The 22,369-nt window shown below is 45.6% G+C and overlaps 1 protein-coding gene across 3 annotated transcripts in view; it reads left to right on the top strand.

Moving 5' to 3' along the window:
• NAV2 (neuron navigator 2) overlaps positions 1-22,369 on the top strand; it is a 390,873-nt gene that overhangs the window by 213,880 nt on the left and 154,624 nt on the right. For all 3 annotated transcript variants that reach the window (XM_040980004.1, XM_040980005.1, XM_040980003.1), the window contains 4 exons: positions 1,947-3,045; positions 7,865-7,977; positions 13,923-14,031; positions 16,282-16,671. In XM_040980004.1, coding sequence (XP_040835938.1) covers positions 1,947-3,045; positions 7,865-7,977; positions 13,923-14,031; positions 16,282-16,671 — 1,711 coding nt within the window. The remainder of the gene's footprint in view (positions 1-1,946; positions 3,046-7,864; positions 7,978-13,922; positions 14,032-16,281; positions 16,672-22,369) is intronic.

A 22,369-nucleotide genomic window follows, 5' to 3' on the forward strand; every position in this document is an offset into this window, starting at 1 on the left:
ACTGTCTGCAAGTTGGTTTTTGCCTCTCCCCAGGAAACGATCCAGCAGCTCCCTGTGCGTTTTGTTAGGGAGGATTGTCTAGCACCCTCCCCTCCAAACCCCAATCCCCAGGAAGGCAGGAAGATGTATGAGTTTTAAAACATTGGGAGGTCTGCTTTGGATCACCCTGGAGCTGAGGCTTCCCGAGCAGCCCCGAACGGGGAGGCAGCTCCTCTCGCCAGGCTCACAGCTCAGGGCTCACGCCCCACACAGGGGCCGCCTTCGCTTGGCCTCAGCGGCCGTTGACTTTTAAATCATAAAAAGCCGCTCTATATACAGTTTACTCTGTTGCTGGAAGGCAGCGGAACATAGGTATTAAAGGAAAGGAGGGGAAAAAAGGAGAAGCAGCAGCCGTTAATCCCGCCAGGCTTCTGGGCACTGGAGTAGTTTGTGGATGACAAAAGTTAATTAGAAACATGAGCAGTTTAACCGAAAACACTTGTGACAATTGGAAGGGCAGCCTCTCCGGCTGGAGGATTGTTCCCGGGGAATCATTGCGAGAGAAAGTGGCTGCCGCTAGGTAAGTGATGGCACTGTGGCTTTGCCGGCAAAGATGTGCTGCTGGAGCACAGGGGGTGCAATGGATCTGCTCTACCCATGAGGTATGGGGTGTGGGTGGGTGCAGGCGGGGTGCTCAGCCATGTCACCCTTCCCCTGACACTGTCTCCGGCCAGCAGCTGTGTGGGGCGACAGCTCTGCCTCAACCCAGGGCTGCTGGAAGAAGAGGCTACAGTCATCTTCTTTCTGTGATACCAGGCCACCCCAGTGCCAGCAGAACCTGAGCCCACCCTGCTCAGAATAATTTTTGGCTCTGATTAAGAAATAGCTTAAGGCTTTTCTGAGAAGTCTGGTCAGGAAAATACTTGGCCAACGGCAGGGGGAAGCCTCAGCTTTCTGATAACCTGTACGTTTTCTTGCCTGTGGGAAGCTGTGTGCATAGCCTGTGTTCTCAGGCGGAATAAGAAAAAAAGAATTTTTTCCCAGAGTCCTTCCTAAATCAAGTTGGTACCTTTTGAAAATACTCATTGTTCGCTATGACTTTGTGGCGTTTCTAGAACATTCTATAGAGCTTGTACTTGGCTACTCCTCTTTTTCTGTTTTTTTTTTTTTTTTCTTTTTGAGGGGGAGGAAGATTCCATTTCATTTTAATGCTTCTGCTACAATGTTCTTTAAAATTTGCATAATTTTTTTTAAGATTTACTTACATGTTTGAAATGCAAAGTGACAGAGAGGGACGGAGAGACAAAGAGATCTTCTATCCGTTGGTTCACTCCCAAGATGGCTATAATGACTTGGTTCAAGCTAGGAGCCAGAAGTTCTTATCCAGGAGCTAGGTCTCCTATGGCCAACAAGGCCTAAGTGCTCAAGCCATGCTTGGTTGTTTTCCCAGGCACATTCGCATGGAGCTAGGCAGGAAGTGGAGCACATGGGACTCAAGTCTGTGCTCATATGGAATTCCAGTATCACATGTGGCACCCATTGTGCCGTGAAGCTGGGTCCTGATGGATGATTCTTGACTCTTTCATGTAACTGTGGGCTGTGGATTGAGTGATTTGGAGCATACTAGATAATTCCTGTGGGTTTCTTTCACTGCCATATGACTATAGAGTCTCAGCACAAGATATTGTTAGTTTGTTTTTCTGTGAATTTTCTTGCTTTTTATGCTTTTAAGTGGGCATGCATTTGCACAGCACGTAACATGAAAATGTGGGTAGGAGAAATTTGAATGGTGTGTGATAAAAGGAAGAAGCTGAGTTGGTCATGTAATTTGATCATGGATAAGCCACAAGGCCGATATAAGGGCATCTGGGTTGGGAGTGATGGGCTAAGTGTCTGTGGTCTAGCCTCCACTCTTCATTGCAAGTCAGCAGAAGGAATTCAGATCTCCTTTTCTTCTCTCTCTACAGAGCTGTTGGCAAGTTCAACCTCCTCCCAGTCCGGGATGAGCGAAAATGCACCCATTTCCTTGGAGAGCACCAGCAGCTCCACCCCCACTAACTGCACCTCCTCCGCCATCCCCCAGCCCAGTGTGGCCTCCAAGCCGTGGCGCAGCAAGTCTCTCAGTGTGAAGCACAGTGCCACTTCATCCATGCTCTCTGTTAAGCCGTCTGGGCCAGAGGTCCCCAGGCCTGCACCCGAAGCCATGAAGCCGGCTCCCAACAATCAGAAATCTATGCTGGAAAAGCTCAAGCTTTTTAACAGTAAAGGGACTTCCAAGGCAGGGGAAGGCCCAGGATCCCGGGACACGAGCTGTGAGCGGCTAGAAATCCTGCCCAGCTTTGAAGAGAGTGGAGAGCTAGAGGCTGCTGGCCGTGGGCTCTCTGCAGCGAGCCCTGCGTCCAGCAGCCCCAAGATTGCTCTCAAGGGCATTGCCCAGAGGACTTTCAGCCGGGCACTGACCAACAAGAGGAGCTCCCCAAAAGCCAATGAGAAAGAAAAGGAGAAGCAACAGAGGGAGAAGGAAAAGGAAAAAGGCAGGGACCTCACCAAGAGGGCCTCTGTGACCGAGAGGCCAGATGCCAAGGAAGAGCCCAGGGAAGAACCCGGCGGAATGGCCATGACCGAGATGCCAAAAAAGTCCTCCAAGATTGCCAGCTTCATCCCCAAGGGAGGGAAGCTCAGCAGTGCCAAGAAGGAGGCATCAGCCCCTTCCCACAGTGGGATACCAAAACCAGGGATGAAGAGCATGCCCGGCAAGTCCCCAGGTGCCACCACACCATCCAAGGAAGGGGAGCGCAGCCGGAGCGGGAAGCCAAGCTCAGGGCTCCCCCCACAGAAGCCTCAGTTGGACGGCAGACACTCTAGCTCCTCCTCCAGCCTCGCATCCTCAGAGGGCAAGGGCCCGGGGGGGACCCCGCTGAACCACAGCATCAGCAGCCAGACCATCAGTGGGTCTGTCGGGACCACCCAGACCACGGGAAGCAATACCGTCAGTGTCCAGCTACCTCAGCCCCAGCAGCAATACAACCACCCCAACACTGCCACGGTCGCGCCTTTCCTGTACAGGTAGGAGCAGCCACCCAGCTGCTGGATCCAGGGTCTTTGAGCCCTGCACGACTGTATCAGCACACAGGCAAGGCACTGGGTGCTGGGCTGGAAGGCAAATGCAGTGTGCTCAGGATGAACATGGCAGGGGAGGGTGAGCATACACCAAGGATGGAGGAGTGGGTTATGGTCTAATCCAGGGAAGACAAGAGCTCTCCTGGCAAGTACAACCCCATGGCCATTTTTGAAGCTCTCTGTGAGCAGCAGTATGAAAGCTTGAATATGCAAGGTCTGTGGGTCACATCTGCCAAAGCATATCCTCAATGTACTTGAAGGAAAGCACAAAATCCCCCTTACTGCATAGCTGAAATGTTGCATAGCAGTGTTTGCCTTGAACCTCCAGACCCTCACGGGCTCTGCTGCTAGCCCAGGCCTCTGCGGGGGCAGAGAGGCAAGTGGGATGGGCATGGGAAGGGAGGAACCAGTTCCTGAGAGTGCAGCCTTTGTTTCTCTGCTCTTGTCGTCTCTGCCTTCATCTCTGTAATAGCACATCCATGGGACCTCGGGAGCCCTCATGGCTCTGGCCTGGAAGGGCCTCCACTTACTCAGCCTGCACCTGCACCACACACCTGCACTAAATGAGGCACCCTGGCTGCCAGTGCTGTGTGATACATGTGGATGAGCCCACTCTAGGCAGATGGGGCCTCCCTCGCTCGCTCAACCCCCGGAGCTCTAGCTTGTAGGACTCAGCACAATCCTCTGCTAGAAATATGCATTTGAGTTACATACTGCCCAGGGAAAGAATAACTAATGCATGTATGTCACCAAAGAGGACTGAAGATTCATTGCTGTATCCGTAAACTCATTTTACAGCTTTCCCCCTAAGTACCTATTCATGTACAACTGTATACACATATAACCACAGACATTGATACACACTGACAATCACAGAAACATGTGGACACAAAGATGAGTTTGTATATGACATGCAGTACATGTATGCACACATATATTTACATACATGTTCAAGTACATAGACTCCTAGCCTGTGTATGTATGATTCCCACTCTGACAGCCAGAGTTGTGTTGATGGTTGGCTCTGTGGCATTTCCTGTCTGAGCCTAGTGAGAGTGGCATGAGACATTTCAGAGCCAAGCCAGGCAGCCTCCAGCTGGTGAAGGAGCCCAGGCCTCACCACGTCCCCTTTCCTTCTGCTTTCCTCTCCACTTTAATGAGGGTCACAACTATATGTTTAATTGGGAGCCAGTCACTATCTTATTAAACCAAGTCACCGGCTCAGCTAACCATGACAAGAGTGTCACGGCATACCAAACAACGCAGTACACCTGCACTTGTGACTTTTGCTCTCCATGACACTTTTTACAATACCAATAGCATTGATGGTCTTGAGGCAATGCGTATTAAACTATCCTTTACTGAGTCTTGATTTGAAGTTTCGAAATTAAAATGTAGGACAGTCTTTGATCACCAGCAATCCTTCTCCTCTCTCTCTCTCTCTCTCTCTCTCTCTCTCAACTCAAATCATTTGAAAGATGATAAAACATTAATACTTCTTTTTTCATTTCAAGATTCCCCATGAGAGTAAAACTGAAAATGGTAAATGATAAAGAGCAAATAGATGACAACCATCCCTGATGTGAATGTGTCATGCCCCATTTTCTGGGGCTCTGGCTGAGGTCTTGTCTCAGAGTGCTCCCTCTGTAGGGGAGCTGGGTTAGGGAGGCTGGAAGGCAAGTGCCTAGGGGAATGGCTGGAACACCTGGACCTGGGCCCTTAGCAGCTCACAACACCCTGTGTGATGTTGGGCACTGACCATGGGAACGGCTGTCCAGTGTGTACTGCGTGTTGTACAGACCCTCCAGGTCTAAGCTTATCTGACTCTTTTCATTGCCTCATGAGTTAGATCTGTTTTAAATTCTCATTCTATGAATGTACAAACTGAAGTTTAAAGTGATCCACTGACTTTCTCTGTCTCACAGAGCTAACAGCTACAAGAGATTTTGGTTATTTAATTTATTTTTATTTATTTGAAAGGGAGAATTGCAGAGACAGAGAAAGGGTGAAACAAAGAGAGAGAGGTCTTCCATCTGCTGATTTACTCTCCAAATCACCACAATGGCCAAACCTGGACTGTTCCAAAGCTAGGAGCCAGGAGCTTCTTTTGGGTCTCTTACGAAGGTATAGGGTCACAAGCAGTTGATCCATCCTTTGCTGCTTTCTCAAGCACATTCACAGGGAGCTGGATGAGAAATGAAACAGATAGGACTGGAATCAGTGCCCATGTGTGGTGCTGGCACCTCGGGTGGCAGCTTTACTCACAACACTGCAACACCAGCCCCAAGAGCTCCTATTTAAGCTTAAATCCTGCAAGAACTGTTCTCCTGGCCACCATATTGTCTTTTTCTTTTTTTGAAGATTTGTTTGTAAATCAGAGTTACAGAGATAGAGAAACAGAGAGGACAGAGATTTTTCATCTACTGGCTCACTTCCCCCAAGGGGCCACAGTGTTGAGGGCTAGGCCAAGTAGAAGGTAGGAGCTTCCTGTAAGTCTCTGTGTGAGTGCAGGGGCCCAATCACTTGGGCTGTCTTCTGCAGCTTTTCCCAGGCCATGAGCAGGGAGCTGGTATGGCAGTGGAACAGCTTGGACTCGAACTGGAGCCCATATGGAATGTGGTGTTACAGGGGACGACTCGATCTACGGTGCCATAGTGCTGGCCTCACCACATGGTCTCAAATCTCTGTTCTGTCTCTCAGATCCTCATTATCTTTATAAACCAGGGAGGTTGTTTTCCATCAGCTTTAAAACAAACAAAACAAACACAACTGTTCATGCTCTTTTCCTGCCCTAGGTTCTCAAGTTCATGGCTCCCCATGTAGAACTTTGAATGTTCCAACTGGAATTTGTCAGGGCTACACATTACCAAAGGAGAAAGGGGAGAGAGATCAATTTTAAGAACCACTCCAAATGAAATGTATGGATCAGTTCAGAAGTAGCAACAGCCACCTCTGTGTTCTACAGTCTACTATCACGACAAAATCGTATCATTTTTTTTTTAATTTCTGGAGTGTTAGTGTTGTCATTGCCATTGTACAAGTGATAACACTGAAGTTCAAAGAGACAGAATGTTTTAAACTTACACAGCTACTGAGACATGGACCCTAGGGCAAAAGTGGAAACTTTACACTCCAAATCTCAGGTTCTTTGCCACATTTCTCATTTAACCATTCCACACACCCTTATTTATTGCCTACCTGGTGTGTGAATTTGAAATGACCTTTTCCAGCTCTAAATCTGGTTGGGGTAAGAAATACTAGTTGAAATCCCGTGATAGATGAGCAACTGTAGAATCCAGAGCTTCTGTAGAGACTCCAAAAGGTGGAGGTGACAGACAGGGGAGGCTTCCCATCCAGATGCCACGTGTGTGGCAAAGAGGCAGATGAAGAGCAAATTGAGAAAGAATGCAGAGAAGGGCCTTGTGGCAGAGATGTGATCTTGAAATGGAGAGAAGATACCTGTGGGTAAGACATGTGGCAGCTGTGTGGGAACGGTGGGTATGGCAGGAAATGGTCTAGAAATAAAGGCAAGAAGAATACGGAATCCAGGGTATCACCTGCCGTAGTGATTAGTTTGCACTTTTTCTGTGGATGACCACTTTGAGACCACTTTGGTGGCCTCTAATCACAGGGTGATGTTATCATGTCAGTGTTACAAACATGAGGGGAGGGAACAGACTGGACTTAAGAAGAGCCTGCCTGGTTCCTGTACGTGGCTGCCGTCGGGCCCTTCCAGTGTAGAGGTAGGATACCTGTTTCAAAGTGTGTGTGAGACTGAGGCAAAGAAGCTGAGAGGTGTGAACCCTGACCTCGAGGTGGAGAGTAGCACTAGGACTGGGAAAATCGAAGGCAGAGACTGCAGGCACTGAGAGCTGATGGTCTCAGTAGGAGGGCAGAGTCAGGACACATTGGTAGATAGGTCTGAAGTTATGAGTGTCTCTTCACAGCCGCATTTTTGGCAAATCCTGTCTTCATAGGTTAGTGAAATCCAGTTGCATGAGCTCAGGATGCCAATTAATGAGTTAACGTTGCAGGCAGGGCTTTGTGTCTGAGTGTCATTACGTACTTGCGTGCTGTCCCTAAGTAAGCAAGGGTAGCTGTGGAAAAAAAAAATTATGCGAAGCTGCTGCCTCAATTTGCTTGACAAATAAGGTCTGGAGAAGGGTTGAGGAAGTCTAATTTCACTCAAGTGTTGAAATAATGATCAATGAGACCTTTCATGTCAGAAGATCTGAGCTCTGAATCAGAGACCCGGAGGGCAAACACACCTGCTTGGCACCCACTCCCGGCTGGTTTCCTAGTCACTTTTTCAGAGAAGGCCACGTCAGAAGGGTTCAGAGCAGGGCGGTCTTGGAGGCCGCCAGTGCAGTCATCTTTGTACTTGATTTGCTGGCTTTGCTGGTTATTCAGCAAGTGCTCATTGGCACAGGTTAAATCATCCAGGCACCCGGTGCCATCCTACCATGTGCATGGCTACACCTGGCTCTCCGTGGGGCTTTCAGAGACGTGTTCCCCACTGAGAAGCTGAGAACCTCCATGTGGTTGATGAATGTTTCATCCCTTGGACTTGGATGGCTCTACATTCTCAGGACATTACTCCACATGTGGCTGATGAATTATTTGAGTGTCTGTCTTCTAGTCTGCTCTGTTCTGAAGCTTTCTGGCTGAAGGAGGTGAGGATATGCACTGTGCTCAGACTACAGTGGTCCAAGTGTGCCCACTGTCCCTTGTGACCAATGTACCTTGCTTTGGTTTGTGTGCCAAGGTCCCAGACAGACACTGAAGGGAATGTGACTGCCGAGTCCAGCTCAGCGGGTGTGAGTCTAGAGCCCAGCCACTACACCAAGAGTGGACAGCCTGCCCTGGAAGAACTCACTGGTAAGTACAATGCCCCAGAAATTCCTTGTCAGCCCTAAACATCCCGTGTCTGCTGGCGATCAGGCCTCCCCTGCTGCTGCCCGTGGGATGATCATGATCACAGCTTTTGACATTGAGGAATAACACAAACTTACTTTCTTCCTTACTCTTTTGAAAATGCATTTATTTCTGTGATTGGGAGGCGGGGTGGGCAGAGGGAAAGAGTGGGATAAAGGCTGAAAGAGGAATGCCCAAATGCCTGCAGCAGTCTTGGGCCCCAAGCTGAGAGGAATGCAATCCAAGTCTTCCGTGTGGGTGGTGCAAACCCAACTTGAGCCATCACTGCTGCCCCCTGTTGGTGGTATTGGCAGCAGGCCGGAATCAGGAGCTAGAGCTTGGACATAAACCCAGGCACTCCCAGGTAAGATGCGGGGCGCGCATCTTAACTGATAGACTGAATACCAACTCCCTTTCTTATTATTTTCATTCTTACATTTTTCTCTTTCTCGGTCTCCCAAATCCTCCCTACAATTGTAAAGAGATCTCTCTCCTGTTAGTAAATCCCATCTTTAACTTTATTCATTTCAGGCCGTTCATTTTGAATCCCCTTGTTTTTTCTTTCCCTCAAGTTCCTTTTCATGAAGACTTGGAATTCTAGGATATTGGAGTTCTTTTTGAAAGGAAGCACTAATGAAAAATATGCTCTTAGGATTGGGAAGAAGACTGTAACATTGCTTCTTTTACCCCAAGGGAGAAAAAGATCTAAATATTACTTAAATATCACCTAGATGATGACTACATGGAAACGTGCATATAAAATTTGCAATTGCCGTTTGGTTAGTTCCATAGGTGTTAATACCTGTTGATGTTATACTTCTACTGCCAGGTTTGCATTTTCAAGAAACAAAGTTGCACCCAAGTCAGAGTTCCTGCCTCTGTGTGTTCCAGCCTGCTGTCTTCTCTGTCCATTTTCCCCAGCCCAGACTCTGCCCTGAGCTCCAGCAGCCTTTATCAGGGAAGAGAGTGGTGAACCGCATGGTTAACAGAGGCCGTGTCCCCTTTTTCCTATGTTACCACATCCAGAGTTGGGTTAAAAATTAGATCCATCTTGAAGCTCTGTTCATTAGACAGAGGATGTATGCCCACACCATTTCAAGAGCAACAGGGCAACTGTGGAATTGCTCTGCAGTGCATGTCATTGAGGCTTCCCCATCTCGCTCTTTGCTCTGAGTATTCATTTCAGAGAGTGCGGATGATTTAATGATTTCCTTCTGGTTCCCCTGACTGAACATAGTGACGGAGCAGATTTCTGAAGCCAGTTGTTAATGATCCATTTTAACGAGTGGTTCAGGGCCACACATTTGGAATTGATAGTGTGCATCCTCCTTTTCGGGCTTGTGGAACTCCCTTGCAGATGAGTCCTTGGACGGCGCAGGAAAAGGGCTGATCAGAAGGGTGCAGAGTTCACACCACTGCTTGGGTCTCCACGTCTTGATCGCGTTCTCCTGTGCCCACATCAAAGAGCGTGGCCTGGAAGAGAGGTGTGTCCTGTGGAGGAGCGTGTCTTCACAGCAGACACCGAGTCGCAGCACGATCCACCCTTGAAAATGAAAACTGCCAGTCAGAGAATATTCCAGATATTACTTGCATTTCATGCTTGACAGATTGCAGTCTGTGATCTCCCACCGGTTTTTCTTTTTCTTCTCACGTCTTGTGGGTCCCCAGGCTGTACAACCAAGTGAGAGCTCAGGAAGCCTGAGATGCTGCTAATTGGTTCAGGCAACAGACTTGTGTTGTCAGTTGTGCCTGACCTTGCACTTTATAATATTCGATGGTGCTCCCTGCTAATGAACATTCCTAAACCAGGGTGACTTTGTGTTCAAACAGAAAGATTCGTGTGTATATATACATTCGTGTGTATATATACATTCGTGTGTATTATATATATACATATGCAGTTATATATAATGTATATATAAAGTCCCTTCAAATGCCAGTGACTGACTAGTGTCTTCGGAAATACACATTTATGAATCTGTTTGATCAATTGATTACTTTTATTCTTATGTAAAAATCCATGATGGATTGTCATGTGCATGGTATTACAATTAAGAAATACATCCTGGATTACGCCAGTAGATGAAACCACACCCACATGCTTGTCATTCAGTCCCTGAAGCCCTTCTGTAGCGTGTTCATGTATCTTTTTCAGCCTGTATTAGAATATTTTTTTTAAGATTTATTTATTTTTATTGCAAAGACAGATTTACAGGGAGAAGAAGAGACAGAAAGATCTTCTATCCGCTGGTTCACTCCCCAAATGGCCACAGTGGCTAGAGCTGAGCTAATCTGAAACCAGGAGCGAGGAGCTACAAACTTCTTCCCGCAGCCCACATGGAATCAGGATCCTGAGGCTTTACACCATCCTCTGTTGCTTTCCCAAGCCATAAGAGGAGAGCTGGATCAGAAGTGGAGCAGCTGGGCCTGGCACAGTGGCCTAGCAGCTGAAGTCCTCACCTTGAACATGCCGGGATCCCATATGGGCGCCAGCAGCTCCACTTTCCATCCAGCTCCCTGCTTCTGGCCTGGGAAAGCAGTTGAGGACGGTCCAAAGCCTTGGGACCCTGCACCCGCATGGCAGGCCTAGAGGAAATTCCTGATTCCTGGCTTCGGATTGGCATAGCACTGGCCATTGCGGTCACTTGGAGAGTGAATCATCAGACAGAAGATCTTCTCTGTCTCTCTTCTTCTATGTATATCTGACTTTGCAATAAAAATAATTAAATCTTACAAAAAAAAAGAAGTGGAGCAGCCAAGACACAAAACGAGCACCTATATGGGATGCTGGTGCTTGAAAGTGGAAAATTAGTCTGTTGAACCAATATGGTGGCCCCTTGAATATTTCTTGTGTCAGAAAGGTTGTTTCTTCGTAAGGCAAATTTATGTGTTGTTGTTGTTGGCTTCCACAGATAATGGAGTTCTTCATTCCTGTATTTGTAACCACTGAAAGAACTTGGCCTTTAAAGCCCATTCACAGTTTTCTTATTTTTTCATGTAGCAGCACATCCCTTTACCTTCTTTCAGCTAAAAACCTTGGGTTCCTGCCATGTTCCTTTTGTAACACACTTTGACATCCTGCAGACTCAGTCATATTTGGTTTAAATGTGCTCCCCTGGTCACAGCCAGCATCTTGATGGACAGCTTTTTTTTTTTAAGATTTATTTATTTTTATTACAAAGTCAGATATACAGAGAGGAGGAGAGATAGAGAGGAAGATCTTCCGTTCGATGATTCACTCCCCAAGTGAGCTCAATGGCCAGTGCTATGCCAATCCGAAGCCAGGAGCCAGGAACTTCTTTCTGGGTCTCCCACACAGGTGCAGGGTCCCAAAGCTTTGGGCCGTTCTCGACTGCTTTCCCAGGTCACAAGCAGGGAGCTGGATGGGAAATGGAGCTGCCGGGATTAGAACTGGCACCCATATGGGATCCTGGCACGTTCAAGGCGAGGACTTTAGCCACTAGGCCACGCCACCGGGCCCCGATGGACAGCTTTTTGATAAGCAAGTAGACATGGACTAGCTTCCATGATGTTTAAATTCTCTCATGAGTTGAAAGGGCCCTGCTGTTTCCAATGGAGCTCGACTGTGCTTTTGCTTGGTTCAGACTGTGACTTGGTGGGAAGATCATTCAGGCCATCCTCCAAGGATTCACAGGTGGCAGTTTGGGGTGTGATTGCCTAAGCACTGCAGGTGGAATTACTGCTTATGTTTCAGCATCATCTTTGGGATTTGCTCTGAGAAGGACCAGTCCTTTACCCACAGGATGCCCAAGAGGGCTACAGAGCACTGACATTTACTAGGAAATGTTAGCAACTTAACATTAATTTTGTCCTATTTACATCATCTATGCTAACTTGTTCAGGTCTCATGTAAACTCTTCTGAGGAGCAATGTTAGTCTCATTGTACAAAAGACATTGTGAAAGTGTAAGTGGTTTGTCCAGGGTCAAGTAGCTTATAAGCAATAATAGACACCCAAATCTTTATCTATGGGAATGCAAAGACCATGCACCCAGCCTAGAGCAAATATCTGTTGGGCAGTAACTTTCTCTTAGGCACCTGTAAATTTGTGTAGGAGTTGCCAAATATAAAAGTTAGATAATACCCCATCTCAGATATCTTTGAATTGCTAAAGAGTTAGGACCAACACTTGTATTATTAGTAGAGATAAGGATAAGTTCATGTAGCTACATTTTTTTGCATGTGACTCAGTTAATTTATGGAGGTCGGTTGAAAATCTGTGTCTAGATCTAATTTTCTAATAAATGCACACTAGAGAACTTATAGCTGTCCAAAGGATGGGCACCTTTTTGGCAACCTTACATAGATAAAGTGTTGACAGCAACATGTTTGGTTGATGGCCCTGGAGATAGATGATATTGGATTCCACCAGGACCATTAGGGGAAGGTCAGAGAGACATTCATCACACTTTTCTATGTAGATGTCTGTAATTTAAACACTTGAGTGGCAAATGCAGGTTTAAGCAGTTTCAGATAAGAGGAAAACGCCTTTCAAATTTCTCTTCACTATAAAGGGGAAGAAAATTGAAAACAGTTGCAGCTTCAAGAGTTGACCATAATAAATTTCAACCCCATAAAATCACTTATCATTAATCCACCTCCCACACTCTCAACACCACCAAACCAAAAATAGCCCAGAAAGGGTTTTGGGTACCACAAAAAAAAGTTTAATAGCATGACATTTCTTAGATGCCTGTTGTACTTTTAACAATGGTCATTCAGAATTCTCCTTAGTGCCTCATATAAATTACCCTTACTATAAGTCCATGTGTATTGCTGTCTATGTGGAAATGTCTTTAAAAGTGTTGTTCAGCACTTGAAAATAGTCACAGACTTCTAAATATGCTTACTTATAATTCCCCCACCTGTCAGCTTTCCCTGAAATTGCTCTGGGTGGGAGTAGGAGGGTATTTGATTCCTGTAATTGCTCCAATAGCTGTTCCTCTTCTCTTGCCTGTTGAAGGCTGAATGAAACAAAAAAACTACAGAACTTAAAGCAGAGCAGCTTTGAGAGCCATGTGCGCTCCGCTTATGTATGCCATGTTTCTTTTTGTCATATTGTCATAGATTCCTACTTTACATTGCCAGGTGTCATATGTAAACCTTAACCAAAAAGAAAGATGGTGGCCCCAATTGGCCCGTAGAGAAGCTAAGCCACTGGTCCATGGCCTCTTGCTCTTCCAAACCATTTGGCCTGTTTCCAGTGGCCTGTGGTGAGCACCATGCTAAGAAGGGATCTCCAGGCTTTAACCAATTCCATCCTCACAACTATCCTTCAAGAGCAGTCCTATTACTCTGGTTTAGGAATGTAGAATAGGAGGCATGGAGAAGACCAGCACTTTCCTCCGCAGTCACATAGCCAGTGAGTAGACGAGTTGAAATACAGCTAACAAGTTGTTATACAGTAGACGAGTTGAAATACAGCTAACAAGAAGACAAGCTTCTTTCTGGAGAAATGCCTGTAATGAATAAGTATGAGTATTTTAGCCATTACAAACACTAGAGCCTGTAGACAACTGCCTGTATCAGCCTTAGGCGAGAACACAAAAGGCTGCACACAGCTGTGTGGACAGGAAATGATTCCTGGTAAGTGCTTGGATCTTAGCCATGCATGTCCTTTTTGGAAACAAGGTTAAAATATGTTTGCATCTTAGGTGAGGCATATGAGCTGAATTTTACATACGTTAGAAGGGACCTGGGGAAGAGCCTCCTTGGATTATACACCTTTCTGTCATTCACCCAACCTGTGATTCTCCTATCTGTTTTCAGTATGCATAGTGAGCCAGGTGCTGAACAGAGAACATGGTTGTAGATACAGACATGATTATTACTCTCAGAAGCTCATGATCTATGAAATAATTAAATGACGGCTAACCTCCATCTTTCCAGGGGAAGACCCCGAGGCCCGGCGGCTGCGGACAGTGAAGAATATAGCTGACCTGCGGCAGAATTTAGAGGAGACCATGTCCAGTTTACGAGGAACTCAGGTTACACACAGGTACCTGCAGCAAGCATTCCGTAACTAAGCTAGCTGGGCATTTGCTTGATTTTTACTGTGTTTTTCTCTGTGTTTATGCCACCAACCAAGTGATTCAGTTAATAGTAGATTAAATAAATAACCCTTTTCCCTGAAAGTCCTGAAATTTTTTTTGGTTAAATATTTATTTATTTTTGGAAAGGCATATATACGAAGAAAAGGAGATACAGAGAGAAAGATCTTCCATCTACTGATTCACTCCCCAAGAGGCCACAACGGCCTGATCTGAACTGATCTGAAGCTAGAAGCCAGGAGCTTCTTCCAGGTCTCCCACATATGTATGGAGCCTGAAGGCTTTGGGCTGTCCTCTACTGCTTTCCCAGGCCACAAGCAAGGAGCTGGATGGGAAGTGCAGCAGCCGGGATTAGAACCGGTGCCCATAAAGGATCCCATCACATGCAAGATAAAGATTTCGTCACTAGGGGCTAGCACGCTGGGCCATAAAAGTCCTGAAATTCTTAACAAATGCCATGTAACACGGAGAAGAAAAGTGAAAAAATAAAACTTAGAATATGTAGTTTTCTTCCCAAAGCACAAGATGGCTAAATCTATTCAACAGGATTTATTTCTATCGAAATTTTACTTTACTTGCATTATCCCAAATACGTGGTGTTATCAAAATGTGTAGTTAAGGGCAGACATTTAGACTAGTGGCTGCGGCACTGATGTCTCACACTGGAGTGCTTGGGAAGGACTTCTGACTTGAGCATCTGATTCTACTTTCTAATCATGTAGAGCCTGGGAGATGGCAGGTGATGACTGACGTGATTGGCTCCTAGCACTCACATGGGAGACCTGGGCTGAGTTCCTTGTTCTCAGCTTCAGACCCTATCATTACAAGCATTTTGCGAGTGAAAGAGCAAATGGAAGCGAACTCACCTTAAAACATTTTTTTAGAAACTGCAAATGTACTGTGTTTGACCCGTTCAATAAACTGAATACCTTGAATTCCTAATCAGTCTTCTGATATGCAACACTGTGTAACATTATTAGACATGCATGTGCATGTAACACATAAAGACTTTCTTGTAAAAGCTTATGATCATTATTTTGAAAACATTTGTCAAAGTTGAGCTTCTCCAATTCCAGTTTCTTGGATAAATGAGTAAGGCACGGAGACCTCAGGGTTGCCCCACCGTCAGCAGTAGTGGCAGATTGGGGTTAGCTTCTGGGAGTGCTGTATTCAGCGGAACCAGGGCCCAGAACTGAGGTGTCCGCTATGCAGAAAGCAAGACTACTTCCAAGATCAGCAGAAAGTAAAAACGGCTGTGAATCCTAAATTGGCTCTTCCAGAGAAGAGTAAAGTGGGGAGCTTCCTGTGATTAGGAATGAAACACTTCTCTTTCCACCACAGTCACCAAAACTGGCTTAACCTTGGTGCCACAGTCTGATGGATGGCTTGGCTTGGGCTCAGATGGTAAACATGACAGCACAGAAATCTTCTGGTGTTTCTTCTGCAGGAAAGACTATCACTTGTGGGTTAGAAATTCCCATTGCCTCCCATTGAGGAGGCACAGTTGATGGTCTTGACTGCTGCAGGTGCCTCAGGGCTGTGTGCTGATGCTCGGCTGCTAGTGCATCCTCCTGATGCCCCAGCTAAGCTGCTGCTTCCCCTGGCAGATTTCCGTCCAAGTGACTTTAGTTATTAGGGAACCCAAGTCCAGGCATTTACAGATGTTTTTGCTATTTCTTTTTAACAAAATATGGAAGAAGGAAAAGGTCTTTAGAGAATCACAACATTGTGTATTTGCTTAGTCAGGAGTTGGTGTTGGGGATTCCAAGGGAGGCTGATATGTCCTATACTTAGGAAAGGATCTGTAATACAATGTCCTAGAACATGCAGGCTACTCTCAGCAATCCCTGGATTGGAAAGCAGTTTCCAACAGCTAAGACCACTGAATTAAAGTAATTGGTAATGAGTATCTTGTACCATCTTTTAAAGAAAAAAGGTCTCCATTGTGTGTCCCAGAATGCTCCATATATATAGCTTATGTTTTTCATTCTTAGCAAAGAAAATCAATCCCTGTTATCTTACCCTGCCTTGTATATAAAAAATGTTTCAGGACTCTAAAGCCCCAAACATATAGCATGCAAAGGTGGGAAGAGGGGGAAATAAAGCCAGGTTGTCATTAAAGTGTGTGTGTGTATATGTGTGATACAAAGGATTCCAGGCAAAGGAGGATCTCACCCAGGCCAATTTTATATTTTTAGCACATTGGAAACCACGTTTGATACCAACGTGACCACAGAAATAAGTGGCCGTAGCATCCTCAGCTTGACAGGGAGACCCACTCCTCTGTCCTGGAGACTCGGCCAGTCCAGCCCTCGGCTCCAAGCAGGAGACGCACCCTCCATGGGCAATGGGTACCCACCTCGAGCCAACGCCAGCCGGTTCATCAACACTGAGTCAGGCCGCTATGTTTACTCTGCCCCTCTGAGAAGGCAGCTGGCGTCCAGGGGCAGCAGCATCTGCCACGTGGATGTCTCTGACAAGGCGGGAGAGGACATGGACCTGGAAGGCATCAGCATGGACGCCCCCGGCTACATGAGCGATGGCGACGTGCTCAGTAAGAACATGCGGACTGATGACATTACAAGTGGGTGAGTACCTGGGCCTTCTCTTCCCTCACAGAGCAGGGGAAGGCACTGGCTGATGTCTCCTTTGCAGACTTGGCTTAGGTGCTCTGGAAGGGATCAGCCCATCCACGTCAGTCTCTGCTCTCTGTGTCCAGTGCTGTGTGGCCTGAAGGGATGGAGAGGCAGGATATGAGTGTACCAAGCCTTCGCTGTAGCATGGGAGGCTCCATCGGTCCCTGAGTGACACTGGAAAATAAACCAGACACCTGGCAATGATATTAGAGCCCTGACTTCTGAACACAGCCTGCCTGGACCTGTAGCTTATGACCTATCCCTACGTGTTAGGGCTCTTCATTCTCCCCCTCCCCTTTCCCGCTCTTTGTCCATGGAGTTCTTTGAGGCCTGAGGCATCTGTGTGTTCCTTCTCACTACCTCTGGCACCTCTTTAACCTTCAGTGGGAAGTAACTGAGTGCTTCCCCTACCCTCCTCACCTCCATCCCCTTGTGTCAGGCTCCTTTGAGAGCTTATCACTGTGTGAAATTTTACTGCTTGCATTTTGATATTGTGGTTGTGTCTCCAGCCCTTCTTGCTGGCAATAGTAAGCACCAAACCTCTAATGTTCTGGACATCAAAGTCAGTTACACATTGATGAGTCAACAAGCCCCACCTTCTTGCTTCTTGGTTTTTCTTGTATGTGTATGTGAACTTCGGGGGAGCATGTCTGAGTGTAATATTCCCATGGCTGTGGGAGTGGGAGGATTGGCTTCCAGTTTTTAGCTTCACTTTTTTTTTTCTTTATTGATTACATTGTATTATGAGACATAGTTCTATAGGTACTGGGATTCCTCCCACTTTAGCTTCATTTTCAAATTCTGTTTAAACATGAAGTTTAAGATCTCTTTTCTAGACAAAAACACATTGTTCGTTGCTTAGTTCTCCAAGACCTTTTCCACCTCTAATGTCCTAATTGTGGTAGCACTAGGATTATTTTTTGTATCCAGTAATCTGTGATCTGTAATAAGATTGCTACAGATAAGTATGATCAGGAATTAGAATCATAGTACTTACTTCCATGATAACAGTAAATAAGACCCTGAGTGTGAGTCACTGTTTTCATTTTCTATAGATTTATCTGTCTGTGTATTTGACAGGGAGAGACAGAGAGAGAGAGAGAAACAAGGGCAGGAGATGAGGGAGGAAGAAGGAAAGAACTTCCATGTGTTGATTTACTCCCTAAACAGCCATAGTGCCTGGCCCAGACCAAAATTAAGAGCCTGGAACTCCATGCATCAGTCCCACATAAATGAACCATCTTTCTCTGTCTTTCCAGGTGTATTAGCAAGGACCTGGATCAAAACTAGAGCAGCCGTGATTTGAAGGGGGCACTCAAAGAATGCCAGTGTAACAAGCAGTGACTTAACTCACTGTGCTACTGTGCCAGAGCCTTCATCGTTTTTTGTTTGTTTGTTTGTTTTTTGAAAAAAAGTGTATTTAAGAGATTTCCCATCTACTATTTTTTTTACATTTAAAAATATTTTATTTTGTCTTATGATATAATTCCATAGGCTCTGGGATTGCCCATGCCCTTCCCTTCCCCTCCCTCCGTTGATTTTCCCTTCTAGTTTTACATTGGATATCCTTCATGAACAGTCACAGTTATTAAACTGTTTCCAGACCATCTTCTATATCAATCACCAAATAACTGCAGCACCCAGAGCTAGGCTGAACCTACAAACCAGGAGCCTGGAACTCCAAGCAGGTCTCCCACATGAGGGCCGGGGCCTAAGAGTTGGTTCATCCCTCTCTGCCTTCCAGGACTTCAGCAGGAAGCTAGTTCAAAACAGCCAAGACTTGAACCATTGCTGCAATATAGGATGCCGGCATCACAGACTGCAGCTTTGTCTACTGTGTCACAATGCTAGCTCTAGTGATTTGATAAGTACTAACTCGTACCATGTGCCAAGCATTGTTACAGGTGCTTTGCAAGTGTTATGTCCTCACAGCACTCCAGTGAGTTTGATTATATCAAAATCCCTGTGTTGTGGTGAGGCAGCAGAAGCCCAAGAGTGTTAGATAATGTGTGTATAGCTTTGGAGAGAGCTCAGGGCTGGTGCAATCAAGGCCCATTATCTTTAACCCCTTTGCTGTCTATCTGGGCCCCCATTTTACTGGTGCATGGAAATGGCACAACTTCCAGACCTCGTTACAAAATTGAGTGAATTTTGCTTAGTTCTACCTTTATGACTAGAAATGTTCTATTTCATGCAAAGTTTAGGCATAGAAATGCTTTGATTATGTGCTTAGCATTTTTTTTATTGGAACTGCTTTTAAAGATAATTTATTTTACTTACTTCAAACACAGATTGACAGAAACGTTTTTTTAATCCTTGGTTCACTCCCCAGTTGATCACAATGGCAAGGCCAAAGCCAGAAGCCTGGAACTACAGCCAGGTCTTTCATATGAGTGAAGTTGGCCTGTTATCCTCTGCTCTCCCAGGCACCTTAGTAAGGAGTGGATTGAAAGTAGAACAGCCAGGACTGGAACTGATGCTCAGATGGTATGCCAGCATGGCAAGTGGTAGCGCTGTCTGCCAAGCCACAATTCTAGTTCCTATTATGTATTTCTGGATTTTGTAAACATGAATCAAAATAGCTTACAGCTTTTACTAAAACTGAATTATACATAATTTATTCTCTATTGTTTATAAGACTTCCCATTTTATATACTTCCAAAATGACTAGTTATTTTGAGCCTTTAATATCTATAATAAAGAGTTTATTATTGAGTCAGTCTTTTAAGGGTAACAGGGTTCTTATTTTTGGCACTCAAAAAAAATAATAAGATCATAAAGAGTCTTCAAAAAATGTAGTTGAAAATGAATATTATGAAACAAGTATGCACACACTTCAAAATTTTGCATCAACATAAGCAGTGTTTTTAAATAGATTTATTTATTTATTTATTTATTTATTTGAAAGGCAGAACTAGAAAGACAAAGAAAGGGCCTGGTGCCGTGGTCTAGCAGCTAAAGTCTTTACCTTGAACATGCCGGGATCCCATGTGGACGCCGGTTCTGATCCCGGCAGCCCTGCTTCCCATCCAGCTCCCCACTTGTGACCTGGGAAAGCAGTTAAGGACAGCCCAAAACCTTGGGACCCTGCACCCACAATGGAGACCCGGAAGAGGTTCCTGGCTCTTGGCTTCAGATCGGTGCAGTACCGGCCATTGTGGTTATTTGGAGAGTGAATTATCTGACAGAAGATCTTTCTGTCTCTACTCCTCTCTGTATATCTGACTTTGCAATAAAATAAATAAATCTTTAAAAAAAGAGAGAGAGAGAGATCTATTTTTCATCCTCTGTTTTACTCCCTGATTTGCTGCAATAGCCAGGGACTGGGTCAGCCCAAAGCCAGGAACATGGAAATCCTGGATCTTACACGTAAATTGTAGAGGTCCGGGTACTTGGGCTATCCTCCACTGTTTATCCCAGACACATTAGCAGAGAGCTGAATCAGAAGTGGAGTACCTAAGACTTGAGCCAACAACTGCAGGTAGAGGCTTATTCCACAGTGGCACAATGTCAGCCCCACAAGTAGCTTTGAATTCCCTTTTTCTTGGACTTTGTGAAACACCTTCCCAGACACTGAATTTATTTTGATGTAGTGCTGATAGTTTCCACAAGGTGGAGACATTGAAACACAGCTAAAGCTTGCTGATGTCAGTGAAAAACTGGTTTCTTTAGGCAAAGAGCCTTTATCCTTGTTAAAAAGGCTCAAGTGTTTACATTTCAGTTTCTGCTTTGTGAAGCTTACATTTTTAGCATGTGAGATAGCATTGAGAGCAAGGGTAGATAAAATGCAGAAATGTAAGCAAAGCACCCAATTACTGAAATTGGAGAATCTGGGTCTGGTTTTTCCCTTCTCCTGATCCTTTTCATGTAGAAGTGTGCCTTCGAAATGAGGAGAGGTAGGCCAGATGGCACTTACCAGTCCTTCTGGCTGTTACATTCTAGAACACTTGTTAAGCATGTCTCCTCTCTGAAAGTACATATCAATTTCTTCTCTGAGACTAAACCACCAATTTGCCAGCCGGCATGTACTGAGCTCAGGGCCAGTCACTTAGATTATTTTGTGCTTGTTTCTTTTTTATCATAAACATGGCTGGATTATAAATATTGAAACGCTGGTCGGTTACTCATTCTTCAAAAGCTGCAGACTATGTGACTTTTTAAGATTCTTTCCAAGGTCAGAGCGATGGCGAGGGAGTCCTAACACCTGGTCACTCACTTGGGTGACAGGGACCCAAGTACTTGCACCATCCTCCGCTGAGCTCCCAGACATAGTAGCAGGAAGCAGCCAGATCTCAAACTGGCAGTCCAATGTGGAATGCAGGCACTGCAGGTGACAGCCTGCTCTACCACAGCACCAGTCACACAAACTCACTGTTGGGGCCATTGGTGTGAAGGCAGGAAACAGACAGAGATCTCAGACAGACTGGGCTCACACTCCACCTGGAGTGTCTTGGGACACAGGACAAACCCCTTTGCTCCCCTGAGCCTTAAAGCACTGTAATTAATGTGATTTTTAACCATCTGTAGTTCAGTTCCTCTTCAAGGCTATGTCTAATGGCAAATATGATTGACCTGCAACAACAAGGCACTGGAAAGGAATGAACTGGTGAAAGTTTTCCTCCAGATGTTTACTTGGCTTTGTGGAAACACAGCCTTGATGTATGAATAATGCATCCATCACTCTAGAGGCTCTTTGAAGAATGTTCTCATAAAAGTTTATGACAAGTTTATGTAGAAGTCAATATGTCTGTAAAACTTGCTTCTGATATGAAAGCAGATTCTGGTCTCTGAAAACCGAGACCTTTGTTTCTGAGGTGACACCATTGCCAGAACCACAGCTATTTGTTCACGTCTCAGGTTCATTTTCTTCCCTGGGTGTGAGTGCCTAGATACCTGTATGGATCCTTAAATTTTACATACAGTAGGGCTGAAGTCACTTTATTGCCATGCTGTGTAGTGTAGCCACGAATGTCTCAGCAAAGGTCTTTTTCCAGTGTGTGTGTGTGTGTGTGTGTGTGTGTGTGTGTGTGTGTGTGTGTGTGTGTGTATACACGTGCACCCAGGTACCAGTTCCTTACGTTGCACTTGGTATGTACCAGGCAGGCCTAAACCCTACATGCATGATCATCTGACCTCAGACTTCCGTGTCTTAGACGAGCAGGTTGGACATAGGTATAGCAGAATGAAGTTAAAATAACAGATGACACTGCCTCTCACTAACCTCTGAACTGTGAAGCCAATCCTCTACTCCGATGTTAAAAATCAGAGGCTGTGTGGTATGAGATAAAATTAAAGGGGCAGACTCAGCATCTGTATGCTGGCAAGAGGGTTTTTTTTTTTTTTCAGTTTTATTTCAAAGGAGGCACTGAGTTATATCATCTTCCAAAGTATACGTCCTTCTGTGGAAAAAAAAAAATTACCATTTCAATTCAACATCAGAGGTTTGCTCCCTGCGAGAATGTTTGAAGGCTCCTTGCTGCCTGTGGAAACAGGTTGGAACACTGGCATGAACGCAGGAGGCTCCTGACCGCCTTTGTCTTGTCTGCTTCCCTGACTTCGCCCTTGCCACTGCCTCCTTGCATGCCCTGCACCCTTCTAGCTGCCCGCCCACGCTCCCCAAAGCCGGGTTCCTGTCCCTGCCGAGCCTACT

Source organism: Ochotona curzoniae, unplaced genomic scaffold (genome assembly GCF_017591425.1).
Source record: "Ochotona curzoniae isolate NIBS_2020 unplaced genomic scaffold, NIBS_Ocur_1.0 contig_3432, whole genome shotgun sequence".
NCBI lineage: Eukaryota > Metazoa > Chordata > Mammalia > Lagomorpha > Ochotonidae > Ochotona > Ochotona curzoniae.